General features: G+C 32.6%; 1 protein-coding gene across 1 annotated transcript; it reads right to left on the bottom strand.

Moving 5' to 3' along the window:
• Positions 1-3934: 3934 nt before the first annotated feature.
• EIN2 (NRAMP metal ion transporter family protein) lies at positions 3935-12872 on the bottom strand. Its single transcript, XM_020349776.3, has 9 exons — positions 12674-12872; positions 12507-12568; positions 11192-11868; positions 10388-10474; positions 10139-10249; positions 9853-10065; positions 7895-8080; positions 5081-7783; positions 3935-4754 (listed from the first exon to the last, which is right to left on the bottom strand). Exons 3-9 carry the CDS (start codon positions 11438-11440, stop codon positions 4383-4385), a joined length of 3921 nt encoding a protein of 1306 aa, XP_020205365.1. The 5' UTR covers positions 11441-11868; positions 12507-12568; positions 12674-12872; the 3' UTR covers positions 3935-4382.
• Between the last annotated feature and the right edge of the window lie 3324 nt (positions 12873-16196).

The raw sequence follows: 16196 nt of genomic DNA on the forward strand, positions 1-16196 counted from the left end.
TCATCAATAAGTCCTTGATTTAAGAAAAATTCAATTCAATTTTTTAAACAAAATTTTGAATTTAAATCTTATGAATAGGAAAAATATGATTAAGAGAAGAGATTTTGCTAAAGATAATTAGTCAAACTCTTTAACAAATATTTCATCAACAAAGTCAATTGATATTTTGCATCAATAACATAGTTATAAAAAAAAATCTAAAATATACAATAATGTCATTATTGTTTAAGTTAGTTAACTTGATGCTCCCCAGGAAAGGTAGGTCTAGGATTCTCTTAAAATTGATTTGGAGAAAAAGCATGATAGAGTCGATCATTTGGATTATTCTTAGACTCACTTTGAATCTTTGATGGAGTTTGGCCTCTCCTTTAATATGATCTCTCTTATTATTGACTTTGTATTTAGTCTAAAACGGGCAGCATGCTTCCATCCTTTGCTCCAAGGGCCTTAGACAAAGAGATCTTCTTGCTCCTATTCATTTCTTTTTTAATGGAAAAGTTAGACCTTTAATTGTTGTGAAGGTTATATCAGGATCTAGCAGTTAGTTAACTTAGTCCCTGTGCTATTATTCACCTTAATTTACTAAGATAGATCTGGTATAGTTAGGGAGTAGTCTGGTTTGTTTGTTTCATTTATACAAAATTAAAAGAAATTGAATATAATTATTTCAAGAACTCTAATATTTCTTTGGGCTAAAAATTATTTCTAGTAAATTATCTTATTACTAAAATTCGTTTTGATTTTTAATTTTTTTAGAGATTTATTTTAGTTCTTTAATTTTGAAATTTAGTTATTATAGTGCTTTTGAAATAATAATTATTTTTAATTTTGGAACATAATTTTAAATTATTTTTTGCCTAATTCAACATACAAAGTGTGTCCCATTATATTTATTTTTACAAAAACTATGGAACTCAATTAATTTTTAAACTTTAAAAGTCATAAACATGGTGAAAATCACATAAACAGTGAGTCTATACACAATTAGAAAAGACACTTATATTACATTTTTCATTTTTTTATTGTTTGTGAGACTCACTTTTCATGTAATTTTCATTCGTTTATGACTCTTTATTTTGAAACTAATTGGGTTCCGTTATTTTTGTGTAGTTGAATATAATGAGACAAGCTTTGCATATCAATAAAAAAAAAAATTGCATCCCAAAATAAAAATAAAAATAAAAGGATAACATTGGTTAGAGAATTATTGGTATCCTTAACATGAAGTAGTTTTGTTTAAACTGAATATGACCATTTATGTGTAGTTGCAAAACTATGCCTTTAATTATTTAATACAATTACATAATTAAGAAATTTAAGATTATCAAGTAAGACAATTTAACTTCATTCTAATTAATCCATTTATCCAATAATTAAGAAATATAATATTTAAAAGAGATTAAAAAAAAGTAAACTTATAAATTTACTCTTATGATATAATGCATTTATCCATCAAAATTACAATAACGACAATAAGATTTGAATCTTAGACATTATGCTAAACCTTAGACTTTAGACATTATGTATATTATTATAACGGTTAAAAACCTCTTTTCATCCCTTACATTATTTAATATTTTCAATTTAGTCCTATTTTAATTTTTTGTTTCAATTTAGTCCCCAATAATTAAAATTGTTGCAATTTGGGACTTCCGTCCAAATGATTTAAACGAAGTTAACTGGTGGCCACTATACAGTCAAGGATAAAACGAAACAGTGTTTTTCCTTAAAGTCATTGACGATGTACCCCAGCAATAGCAACCTGTTCTTGAGGAGGTACCCCTAAACCCTGAATTTTATTTTCAATTTTTTAAATACATTGCGACATTTTAGTCAAGATTTTGAACTGGATAAATTCAAATCAAAGAAATATTTTAGAAGGTCTTATCTTATTTAATTTTTTTTTAGTTTTATTCATAAATGAATATTAATTTATTGTATTTTTTATTTGTTATATATTTATTAATATAGATATAATAAAAAAATATATATAATAAAAAGTATGGCGTTCTGGAACGGGTTGTTCTGAATTCAGAACGGCCCGTTCTAAAAGCAGAACGTCCCATTCTAAAACTAGAACGGCCCGTTCTACTTTCAGAACGACCCGTTCTTAAACCAGAACGGGTCATTCTGAAAGTAGAACGGGTCGTTCTAGTTTCAAGTTTTTTCAAGAATTTTGGCGTCCACGTGCGCATCCACGTAGATGCCACGTGGCCAAAGTTAACTCCGTCTAAATCATTTGGACGGAAGTCCCAAATTGCACTAAATTAAGTTATTAGGGACCAAATTGAGACCAAAAATTAAAGTAAGACTAAATTAAAAATATTAAATAATGTAAGAGACGAAAAGAGGTTTTTAACCTTATTATAACTCTTCACCACTCATTTTAGATATTTTTCAAACTTTGAAAATTAATTAAATTTTTATATTTTTTTCATTACATCCTAATTTCCACACAGCCTATGAAGGTGTGATAAGTATTTTAAAAATTTACATTTTTTTACAAATTTAAGTTATTATTATAAGTATTTTATTATATTTTAATTTCAAATTTAATTAAGTCATATTTTATTATAAATTATAGTAATTACTATTATTTTCAAATTAAAATAAAAGTACATTAATTATTGTTATTATAGACAGGTTATTATCATCAAATTCAAATTAAGTTCTATTACAAGTTTCAACAAAATATTATTATATTTAAAAGTTTAATTTATATGCACTATCAACGTAAAAAGAATGTTAAGAGTTTAAAGGTTTATTATTCTTAATTGTCAGTTTTGGTACTTCATAAATTATGTCCATTGACCTTCATAAATTATATCCATGAATAAAAAAAGTGTAAAATGAATTTACACTATGATCCGATCATAAATCATGAATTGTATGAATTATAAGATGGTTATTGTAAAAGTCCTCAAACTTATCATATATTTTGGTTTGTAATAGAATAACTGTGTAAAAGTCCTTTACACTATAAATGCATGAGCTATTTATTCTATAATTATACTATTATCTTTAAATTTAAGTCAAATTAAATATTTTATATTAATTGGTTTTGATTTATACAAGAATATAATAAAATAATTTTAATTTCGTATAATTAAATAATTGTATATAAAATATATACCCCATATATATTTGCAAAAGTTAAGCGCTAGTAATTAATAATTTGAGATTTTTTTTAAAATATAAAAATAAAAAGTGATAAAGTATTTTACATCTTGAAAAAAATATTTCTCACTCCCAACAGTGATCAGAATTGTATTTAGTTGTATAAAATATTAAAAATGAATTTTAGCCCACCCAATAGAAACACCCACCCGGAAATCCATTGCCAAGTTTCAAAGTTCAAAGCTTTTGTTTATATTTGTACCTACGGCATCTCATGTCATTATTTCTCACAAGTCAAAATTCACGTGCATAAAAAAAATACTACAAACTTGTAAAATGATGGTATACACAAAAACAATAGTAATAAACATATTATAAACAAGATATGCATTAACTCCTTATTTCATGATTTCAGTTATAAATTAACAGAAATATATTTAACTCCAAATAAGTAAGTAAACTCGACCATTACTGTATATGCAAAACATGGAAAAATTATGTTGGGTCTTTAACCCGAAAACAATAAAGCTATGTGGATTACAATTAAAGTTGCTAGATTTTGAGGAAATCAAACAAAAAATGATGCATGGAATTTTAATTGGAGCCTAAAACTGAAATGATAGAGATAGATTAGGTTGCAAGTAGTAATTATCTGTTATTGTTACTGTCAATGGAAGAAACAGTCTCAGATGATGAAATGCATCTGAGAGGTTGCCTTAAGTGAATGATTACAAACAAATAAATAAATAAGTTTATATGAGCAGAAAATAGAATATGCTGATTTCAGAGAACTGGGCCAACCAAAAAACATAACCACTTTAACCATACTAACGCTCGAAGGGCTTAATAAAACGAAAACTTGGCAAACATCAAGTGCCTTAATAACACTCCAATTAAAAACATGTGGACAATTTTTTTTCCCGGGTTTAGATGACCACATGTCGACAATTTTATCCCCCATTTTGTTTCCCCACCTTGCATGCACTTGCGAATGAAGTAATGAAAAATGAGCCAAAATGGTAGAAGTCAGTTTCCATCTAACCATTTTTCCTTTCATTTTGTTGCAATTACACACAGAAATTCTAACCCTATCTGTATATAACATACAAGGAAATAAAATCTGCGGCAAGGGTTGGTACACGGTGACAGCAGTCCTGTGGGGAGGAACTTCCTATGGTAATCCTTTGATCTATAGCATGAACTTCTTCACAAGTCAGAACAGCCCCAGGAATACAGCTTTGTTAATGCATGCTGAAGGAAAAATGCTACAAGTTGTATGGTGATGATGTGGGAACCTTGCGAATCCCTTCTCGAGTGCCAACTGGTTTATTTGATAATCTACGCTTGTAACGCTTGAGAACAGATGCCAAATTTTCCTTTCCCAGTGGAAACGCTACATCACCGGCTACAGTTCCGGTACGACCTTTCCGGCTAGAGATTGCGATCTCCACATCCTTGACCATCTCAAACACCACTGGTGCGGTTGTGATCTTTCCACGGCCTGGTTTTGAGGCAGGGGGCAGCATCCCATTGGAAGGAGGCGAGCTTGATTTTGGCTGGTATGTCATGGGAACTTGAAGGCAAAAGCATGGGGTAGAGGGAATACGAGGCTTGAAAAAAGCCAGATCAATGATGCCCTGCACATTAAGGAGGAAAATTGACAAATAAGACCTATTAAATGAAGAAAACTTAAAACACTCGGAAAGGCAATTTTGTATCCTTTACAGCAAACACCCATGTTATAGTGCGTACTTCATGGATGAGTTCTTTCTATGTTGAATGAGTGATGAATGCATGCAAATATCATAGTGGAACAACATCTCCAAGTGAACAAGAAGCAAAGGAAATACCACTTATCAAGTTCTCCGTGAGGCATGAAATAGAAAATATCTCCACTTTTAGACTGATAAGTACTTGTGAAAAGACCAGCTAAAACTCAAACTTCAGAGTTATTAAAATTTACCTGGAGGCAATTGAGTACGTAAGTGTACTTTCCCCACAGCTCTGGTCGGCTCTCCATTAGTGAGAGGTCAAGAACGCGGTGGATACACCACACCCCAAAGCTTATTATTATGTCTGCTCTCCATACACACCCTTCCCCACAATTAGGGATTGAGGCCATAGAAAAACTAGAGCAATTTACCTCATTATTCTTCATTGAAGAACAAGACTTTCCATCAGAAGAAAAATAACGAGCTTCTCCCATATGATTGGCCCGGTTCATCTCCGTGGTTTCAACTTCATAAACAAACTTCTCCCTTGCAGCAACACGATCAATCAGATCTTCATCAGCCCCGTCATTCTGTCTAAACAACCAATCAGACCCTTCCAGTTTTAAGAGTTTCTGAATACAATGTCTAAAAGATTGAAGAAGTTTCACATCTATATCCGCAATTGAAGTGGTTTCTTGAGTAGTTGCACGAGGCCTATTTCCAACCTCTTCAGTTGCAGCATTTTGAGTTTTATCATCCACCCCAAACTGCTCAAAAGGCTGTCGGGACCAGAGGGATCCAGTACCGACACCAGAATTATACTGAGAAGAAAGTACACTGTAGACTTTTGATGGAGAGAGTACATCAAAGGCTAAAGGAGCTACCGTCCTTGATCCAGAATTTGAACATAATGATGGTTCATAATGAGTCCTGCTTGCAGAAGATCCATATCCACCAACATAGCCATCCCATGGAGCACTCTTATCAGTCATGTAAACATCCCTGCGAGGAATGGCATATCCTGAAATGTCTGGCAAGCTGTGGTACTTCTTAGCATTAACTGAACTGACTGCATTATCTGCAGGTCCAGAAGGATGAGAATCATAGTAAGACCTCTCAGATGGCAATTGGCTATTCTTAGAGACAGCAATGTTAGAGAACCCCGGAGGTTGGCTTAAACCTGAACCATTTTGCAACTTTTGCCCCATAGCAAATGCAATAGAATTCCTGTAGCTGTTGGTATTACCCACGGAAGGGGATTTCAGTGAAGACAATTCCATCAGACCATTTAAGTTATTAGAAGTTGTGTCTTTACCAGCCTGATTAAACGATGCAACCTGATAACCATGTGTAGTAGCTGGCGGATATTCCCAGGCTCCAGATGAAGGTAGATTGCGCACACTGGAATAGCGCCTTTCACCAGCACCAGGGAGATTGCGGCTGGAGATCTGAACATATTCATCTATAAACTGGACAGGATTGGTCCGCAGTGATGAACTCCTTCGAGGCCCATAGGAAGACTCTAAATTACTCTGCATCCTATGCTGCTTGGGAGAGTCATATGGAGCGGAGTTCATTAAAGTATCCGGAGCTCTACTTCCTACAGGCATCAAGTATTCAGGATATTCCTTTCCACATGCATCCGTTTTCTGCAATGAAGCAGTGAGCCTTGAATCTACTCCTAGCAAAACATCAAGTTTCTTAGCCTTAGCTTCCGGGGTAAAATTACCGTGCAAATCATAAAGTTGTCCCCAGAATTCATTCAGAATAGCAGCTAATTGACGTCTTGCACCACGCCCTAAACCTGCTAGTCTCGAAAGACTTCCAATGCTATTCCCTCCATCATCACTTTTCCCACTAAGGCTCCTGAATGATGGTGGGCCATCTGATGCCGAAGATGGGGCTAGTGAGACCACTTTTGGTGTTTCTTCAGTTTCCCATGAATCTCCATCATCATCGTCCCTTTCGGCATTTGAATCCCCCTCAACTTCTACAGTTTTCTCAACAGGGGCACTAGTTTTTGTTTTAAACGTTTTGGCATCACCCAATCTAATATCAGAAGTCTCATTACTTACCGCTGGTACTTCCTCTGATTCTGAAGTGGAAGCCAATTCCTTAACAGATGGTGGGGCGCAAGGAAATGATGTAAATGGACGCGTCTCCCTTACAGTAGTCACAGGAACATCAGGCTCCATGATAGTTTCAGGTAGATCATGATGAAAACCCAAAACTGGTACATCTGGGTACTCCAAGGTCCTTGCTAGAGCTGGTGGTGGTTCCTTCACCTGAACAGATGCATCTCCATGATACCTTGTTTCATTTAAATCTGTTTCCTCGTTATCAATCTCTGGTTTTGGTATGGCCTGTGGCATGTCCCAGTTCCATGCCTGATCATCTAATTGGACACTTGCAGATTTTAAAGGTGTGGCAGCTAACCAAAGCATCTGACAGAATGATGCAAAAGCAGTGCAAAGAAGAACATAATAAGAGAGAGACACCCCATTCCCCACATTCCATCTCAAATTGCCCACCCAGTCACTACTGCCAAATAACATTTCTACAATAAAGACAATATTTAAGACAAGCATCCCAATAAATATGATCAACTCCAAAAATTCCACAAATTGAGGGACCTTGTGTACCCCCATTATTGATCTAGATGAAGCAATCCGAAAAAGGGGGATCACAGAAGATGGGAGTTGCAAAGCTACCACAATCTGAGTGAATATAAGTAGTTGATACATCCCTTCAGCTCCTGAACTCCAAACACAATAAAGGGCCGGCAGAACAGCAATTACTCTAATTGTAGCATAATGAAGCCAACCTGGAATATCCAATTTTAAGAAACTGTGCACGACTACTTCTCCACCAAAACTCCAAGTTAACGCTGTGGTTTGATTTGAAAAAAACAGAATGAGTAAAAAAGCAAGCATGGCTATTGGACTACGTAACACCTGCAATAAGAATCTTAGAATTAGATTTGTTCACAATGTTTAAGACAGATGTGATTCGGTAAGATGCAAGAAAATATCTAGCTGTAATTCAATTATGGGTGGAAAAGGGACCTGTTCCATTGGTGATAGTGTGTCCTGAAAAGTAGTCAAAACATGACCCATACTGTATAACTCATTCGCTGCAGCATTCATCAGCACATTATTTACCAAATAAAGGCCACTGAAGACACACGTGATCGCCAAAAAATGGTTATGACACAAAGCATCCTTAGAAGTGGTAGTTGATCCCTGATGCCACTGCAAAAAATGTAAGAAAGTATGAGATTGACAAAACAGAAACCACTATGAAGTGGTACATTATATGCAACCCTTTATGAAAAAATGCAAGAAAGTAATCAGATCAGGCTAGCTTAAACACTATTATTTCGCACAAGGGTTCCTAAGGCCGGACAAGCGCAGACCAAATACAACATGACTTAGCCAAGCCTGAGGGAGGCATTGTGAACATGCCCTCCTAACTCAGCCATTTATACTGGGGTGGTATTAATGATGGTTTGCATGCAGGCTAAATTAGATGGATTGCTGAAATTCCAGTAGGACATTTAACAAGTCAGCTTTATATTCTGGATGATCAGTGATCACCCAACGAGACATTCTTAAATCAGACAGGCATGGTGCACAGCTTAGTTACAGTCAAGATGTTCTCAGGGATCATGGTTTGAGATATTCTCACATGTACAGAACTGAGGTATTCCTGGACGGTACACATCCCCCAAATCCCTAGCTTGTAAGAAGCATTAGAGCATCAGAGCTGAGGTTTTAGCAGAATTCCCAGATGATACACAGCTACATAAGCAGGGTATCTAAGGATGACATTTTCAATAATTTTTAACATGAAATCTTCTTCCTTTTAAAAGTAAAACACACAATAAGATCATTTTATTGTTCCCGAAATATGCCTGGACACATGATTTCTAGAAGAAAAACAGGGCAAAGAACAAAACATACATCAGCTTATTAGTTGTTCTCAATTTTTATTAAAATGAAGAGATTAGTTCACACAATTAAGTAACCTCATCCTTAAAGAATAAATCCATGAAATACATAGTTTTTTGAAATTCCCCCAAACTTCCTCATTTTGGACCATAAAATTGTGTCATCAAGATTTTGTTTTAAAGTGTTAGCCTTATATAAGTTAGAGCAGAATCAGAAAATTATCCAAAAAGGGAATTGCATTCAGAGAACAAGAAACTGTTATAAATTAGTAGTTCAAATAGCCCAAGGGCATGACCATACGACAGTCAATTCAAGATCTTATCAGTGAATGCCACATTTCCCCAACAATAATGTCTAGCCATAAAAATGTTAGTTTTTCCCTCTTGTTTTTGCATCACATCCCACTTCAAAACAGTTCCTGGTTTATACCCACCAATGAGCAAACTTTTCCCAAGCATGTAATATCTATATATCAATCCAAACTCCAAAGCATTAGCATAGTTGCCCTTCCTTTATCAAGTTTAGTTGCAAGACTAACTTTAACCAACAGGAACTTCAGACAAAATAAGCAAATATTAAAATCATCATAAGATGTAGGAAAAAAGATACCATGAATGCATATGAAGCTTTTATGATGAGCACTCTAAGCATATTTTGGTTTAGGCCATTCAAATTAGCAACTGATCTAAATATTGACAAAATAATGTTCAACAAATTATCAGATAAAACAACACTAAACAAGGTAAAAAAATCAAAACAAAGATTTGGATAAAGCTATGCAAAACCAAGTTAAGAAAACGATGGAACAAAGATTTCTATAGGAAGTGGAACAATGTTAAAAACTGCTCAAAGTCCATGTCTTCTTTCAGCATAAGACTGATTAAAGATAACAGATCTCCAGCAGTATGTCATCTAGCTATGAAAGCCTACTCCCATGTGGAGGTGGCAGAATCTTAACTCTTAAGAACAAGCAAACCACGAGATACAAACATATTCAGGAAAACACAAAAGATATTAGCTTGCAAGCATGCTATGGATGCCAAAGAAAAATTAAATATGCCAGGAAATAATACCTGTACAATAGAGGAATGAAGGTAGAAGTTGTGAGGCACAAGAGTTGCTCCTAAAAGACCCATTAGCACAAATGCACTCTCCCCACTCAACTTTGTTAGTATTCCATTAACGGATAATGGAATTTCTGGTTGATTAATGAGTATTCCAAGTACAAACAAAAGGATTACAGAACCTGACACAAACAGGCCCAGGATCTTCGCCTTCTCAATGTCCTAGAGAAAGGAAATATCATAAGTCTATTGTTGACCAGCAGATATTGATGAATAAGCAAATAAAGATACTTACAAGCAGGACAAAAAGAAGGAGATGGAAAACAGCACCAGTAGCAGTGAAAAAGACGCAAGTGAACAAATCCCACCCAAAAAGAATATTTAATCCATGTGCCATGCCCAATATCTTGCAAAACAGGTCAAATCACAGGGTCATGTCAAAACAAGTTCAGTCATGTATATAGTGCCTTAAAGCGCAGATAAATCATGTCTTTTTTAAAGAGCCAGCCAAATATTGAAGGTAAAACCAAGCGAGAAATATTACCATGTTAAGGTCTAGTATAATCACTGAAAGTTCTGCTTGAACCCCAAGAAGCATGCATGTCCAACTATCGTACTCATCACTGCAAATCTTTGACATGAAAATGAAGCTCCATAAGCAAAACACGCTGATTTAAGATTATGCATGGAGTTCTACTAGAATCTGAATCTGAGTGGGTTTGTAGGGAGTGGGTTTGTAGGGACAGAGAAAGGCTGGAAACCAACTACCAACTCAGTAATCAACTAAACAAGCAGATTAAATAGACGCCATATTACCTGACTCATAACTTATGCATAACAGAGTAAAGCACATGACGATACATGTTCCAGCAAATATCTAAACATGATAGGTGGGAAAGGAAGGGATCATCTCATTCCTTTACTCGTTATTTTTATGATGGAAGAAACAATTAATATTAACAAGTATAATGTTCCCTACTTCCAAGTTATATTTAGAAGGGTAGAATTACGATAGGATAGAAATGATCATCAATCAACATATTTTTATAAACTTCTAACTTATATGGTAAATGATACACTGAAAGTGGATGCAAATAATCGTCAATATTCCTAATTTCTATGCACTAAAACTAGAAATATAAACAAAGCTGGGAAAACATTAAAAAAAAAAAATTCTTGCTCCATTTCCTCTTGAAAAGAGCCTTAGCTTCTGTAGCCTTCCATATTATAGTTCCCCACTGTGCAAATGCTTACTCCAGAAGGGGATGGACAGAAAATGTTCAAATTGTACAACTGTAATGCAGCAACAGTATGATTATATAAATCCATGGAGTGGAAAGTATAATACCTGAGCAAGATCTTTTCCCGTTATAACACCAACCCTTGCTGATAAGTTTTGACAGAAGATAGCTGCAAAATTGAAGATAAGCGTGAAGGCCATCAGATCACACCCAAACCTTGCACCTCCTTCAACTATAGCTACCCACTTTCCTGGGTCAACATATCCTGTTGAAATCAAAAGGATTGGTACAACAGCAGGAAGTGACCGATGAAGAAAACTGGGAGGGTGTCTGGCGTTCGAAGTCTCTGATTCCATTTTACCCTTCTAGTACCAGCAAGATTAAGGCTACAAGAAAATTATGATACTTGGAGGAACGCTTGAGAGTACCAAAACTCAGTGAGTCATAAATTATATTGTTGCTAGATAACTATATTACTAGCAAAACATTACATCTATTACAATTTACAAGCCATTCACCAAGATGTTAGCAGCTTCAAATATTTAAATAAGCAAGACAAAGGAAGGACAAGGGACTTTTGTAACATGCAATTCAGTCAAAGACACCGGCAACAATTCAACAACTAGCTTCTCCTCGTACCCCAGCAACCAGCCTGTGATATTCCAAGTAATTTCACTCATCTCCTTATCATGGCTGAAAGTCAATCCACTTCATCTCAAACTTTTCTCCAACATCCCTTCACACTCTCAATGATAATCCAACATAGTATCACCTTCCGCAAATCCTGCATCGAATTAGTTATCGTAAACACCATAACCACCGCAATAGAATCAGTGAATACCTTGAAAAACACATCAATTATAGCTATTGATTATCATTTCCCAGAAACGCCCAAAAAGGAAATCCCAAGGGAACTTCAACGACAAAAAGTACGCAAAGCAACAAAATCATTTTACCTTTCTTAAGTTTTCTTTAAAAAGCAAAAAAAAAAAAAAAAAAAAAAAAACAGATAAAAAGCACCACAGCATAAAAAATTACCACATCCACCAGAGTTAAATAAAAAAGAAGAAGAAATTCAGATCTTTGTGGAGCATGACAGAGCCGGAACAAAACAAAACGCCATACTAAGTTCCTCAACGCAATAATTAAGCTCCAAAACACTAAAAAAAATGTCGAGAAACGTAAAAGCGAAGCAAAACCCTAAACTGTATATGGACATGCAATAGATGAAAGATGAAGTATGAGGGTTGGATCTGATGCAGCTTAAGAAGAAGAAGAAAGAGAAAAAAAAAACAAAAAAAAAAAAAACAGTGACACATATTTCGACGAAGACGATGATTGGGGGTTTCATCACACACAATTAAAAAAGAGGGTACAGTTTCAGAGTCTGAGGGTCGTTAGGGTTCTGTATGAAATCTTTACCTTTCCCTGATTTTCTTTTCAGCTGCCACAAGTCTCTATCTCCTCAGCTAGGCTATTCACTCCTGCAAAGTAGATCTCACGGGATCATATATATATAGACATAAATAATAAATTAATAATTAATTGTTTAATAATTCAGCATAATCAATGATGTAGTACTCACTTACTATGTGAATATGGTGAGAGATTAAGAGAGAGAGAGAGCTCAATTTTCTGGTAAAGCAGAGAGAAAGCTAAGAAAGAAAAGAAAATTATGACATGGGTGAGAGGTTTCAACTTTCAAGCTGTTTCAACTTTCAAGGCCACATTGAAGAGAGAGAAAGTGTGAGTCAGTGAGTGCAGCAAGGAAAGAAGAAAAAGAGTTTCGCAAATGTGTTCGAAAAAAAAAGGTCTTAAAACAAAGTTATTAATGTTTTAATATTTACATACTTATTTAATCTTTATTCTTATATTTTAATAATTTTTACCTTTTACCTTTTTGTAACTACCAGCATTTTATTTTAATATTTGTGTTTTTTTTTACTCTGTTTTCTTTACATAAATATTTCAATTAGAATAACTGAATAAGGTACAATTTTGTGCAAGATAAGAATGAATTATAAAATATTAGAATATGAAAATCAAATAAAAAAATTATTGAAATTGATCCTAAATTATCTATTCTATCTTTAACACAAGTTCACATAAAAAAAATATATATAACATAAAATAAATTAAATTTAACCTTAAATATTAACTAATAAAAATAAAAAGATAAAATACATAAAATAATAATCTATAAGAATATATATATATATATATATATATATATATAATTATTATCCTTTTGATCTTATAATTTTATGAACTTTAATTTGTAGTCTTAAATTTTACTTTTAATTTCTATAGTAATAGAATATATATTAAAAATTAATTAAGTGAATGTATAAGAAATAACAATACATTAAGGTATAAAAGAAATTTATCATTAAATAATTTTAAAAATTAATTATTGTTATTTATAATTAAGATTAAAGAAAATTTTATATTATAATTAAAATCAGATTTAATATTTTTTAAATAAAATTAGTATAACTAACCTTTTTTAGTTAGCCTAATTTTTTATTTATATTCACCAAAGGACTATAATTAATTTAACTAACTTCTTTAATTTTTCTAAATTGTGTGATTGAGCCTTAAAAAATGGTTTTAGTTCGTATAGTTTAATAAATTTTATCTTTTAATTTTTATAATAAAAAAATTATTTTATTTAATTATACTTTTAGTCCTTAAAATTTTATAAATTTTATTTTTTAGTTTTTATAGTTGAAAATATTTTATTGTAATCATTGTACATACTATTTACAATTTCATAAAATTTATCTTTAATATTTATACTTGAAAAAAAATTATTTTAATTACACTTTCAAATATGCTTCAAGTGCTTGTTATATTTAATGTTAATTATAAGTGAATTTTTTTTAAAAAAATTATTTTAATCTCTAAAATCATCAATAACATATTTAAAAGTGATAAATTGAGACAATTATGCAGTATCAATTATATTTATAATGATATTTTCATTAGCAGAACTAGGTAAATTTTATGCAACAGTATTTGACAAGTTCTAAACAAAGTTTGAGTATAAAGATTAAAACAAATTTTTTTGAAAACACAAATACTAAAAACAATAATTTTAAATCTATGAAACTAAAAATTATTTAAATTTAAATTTATTATATGAATTGTATTAGTATCATTATTCTTAAATTTATTTAATTTTGAAAAAAATTACAGATCATTTCTAACATTGATGAACCTTTTATTTTATTGACTAACTAGTAATTAAAAATTTTTTAAAAAATAATTTAATTGAAAATATTTTTTCGTGAGTAGATAATTAATACAATAAATACTTTAAAATTATTGAAAATATTAAAATATATCTAAAACGAGTCTTATTAAAAAAAATGCTAAGATTAAGTATTTTTTTTAATTTTTATTAAAATTTAAATATTATTTAAATTATTATTGTACATTAATAACACTTTCTTACACATTCTTTTATTCTCATTCACACTTTCTTATACATTCTTTTATTCTCGGTCAGTCTCTGTCCGGTACTGATAGGTCTAATTCGGTAGCGATTTTCCCGTTTTTACTGGTCTTCTTCTGAGCCTAATCACCTAGTTTACTGTTGTTGTTGATTTGTTGACATGATCCTAAAGTAGAAATGTCATTCAATCTCTGTAACTTATTCTACACAGATTTACATCGGATTATGCTATGCGATTTTGTTAAAAGTGTGGAGGCTAAACAGTAGAATGTCTACTTGTAATAAATGATCATTTACGTTTTCATCCACGTTAGTATCTAATTTCTACTTAAATTCTTATTATGCATAACACATTACATGTCAATGAAATGATGAACTAGTGTAATTTTAAAAACAAATTATAAAAGTTATACTTGAAATCATATTTTCAAATAATTATATTTAATAATAATATTTTTACAACTTTTCAATAAATGTATTTTAAGAGAAATTATTAATCTTTTTTATTTTTTAATTTATCATTTTTATCATTTTATAAATTGAATTTTAAATATATTTTAAAATTATCAATGATTAAAAATATTCATTAATTATAAACATAGAATATAATTTAAAATATATTTATAAGACACCTCATAATACAATGATAAAATAAGAAATATAAGAAAAATAAATTCTATGTCTAAGGTACCCAAAATACAAGGGTAAAATAGAAAATTAAAGACAAAGACAAAAATAGGAATAAATCCTATACTAATAAAAAGTTAGGAACTAAGGCCCAAAAGTAGTCTCACTCCTCTTATGGTTTTCAAAACTAACACATTTTTCTTGTCTCCTTCAATATATCACCTCTTGGTTTTATTGGCTTTAGTGTGATTCCATCATTCCCTCCCTCTTGAAAAGGATTTGACCTCAAATCAAGAGGTTCTTCATGATGGACGTCATGACCAACAAAAACATAAAAATAAGCATTAGAGACAATAGGATATGATATAAATGGAAAGTGCATCCTAAGAGGAGTTCCCACTAGTACAAAAATGACTTTTAAAATCGGGGTTTTAAAATCGGTCATAAGGTAGCCGATTTTAAAAGTGACGCGGTGGCAATTTTGTAAATAATGGCATTACTTTTAAAATCGGCTACGTTATGACCGATTTTAAAAGTCTCTGATGCTACTTTTAAAATCGGCTGTTGAACAGCCGATTTTAAAAGTAGCATCAGAGGGTTAATCTATACTATCTCCGCTCTCATTGCTCCATTCTCTACTCTTTGGCTTCAATATCATATATTCTTCTCTTTACTCTCTCGGACTCTCATCTGAAGTGTTCAGCTTCTCATTTTCTCGGAAGAATACAACATCAAGGTAACATTCTCGTCTCATGTCTTTTATTTCGTTGTATCTGGGCAAATTTTGAGTATGGAACGGCCCTAGAACGGTCCCAGAACAGCCCGTTCTGCAAGCAGAACGGCCTGCACTGCTTGCAGAACGGCCTGCACTGCTTTCAGAACGGCCTGCACTGCTTTCAGAATGGCCCGTTCTACAAGCAGAACAACCTGTACTGCTTGTAGAACGGCCCGTTCTGCTTGCAATACAGGCCGTTCTGCTTGCAGTACAGGCCGTTCCAGACTAAATTTTAGGCACTGCAAGCAGTTTT

This window comes from Cajanus cajan, chromosome 7, assembly GCF_000230855.2.
Source record: "Cajanus cajan strain Asha chromosome 7, NIPB_CcT2T_4, whole genome shotgun sequence".
Lineage (NCBI taxonomy): Eukaryota > Viridiplantae > Streptophyta > Magnoliopsida > Fabales > Fabaceae > Cajanus > Cajanus cajan.

Excerpts from the sequence above, each read along its gene's own strand:
- EIN2 (XM_020349776.3), bottom strand. The coding sequence starts at position 11,440 with ATGGAATCAGAGACTTCGAACGCCAGACACCCTCCCAGTTTTCTTCAT. Across the intron at positions 10,066-10,138 it reads TCCTTCTTTTTGTCCTGCTT|GACATTGAGAAGGCGAAGAT; the intron begins GTAAGTATCTTT and ends TCCTTTCTCTAG. Across the intron at positions 7,784-7,894 it reads CACTATCACCAATGGAACAG|GTGTTACGTAGTCCAATAGC; the intron begins GTCCCTTTTCCA and ends TTCTTATTGCAG.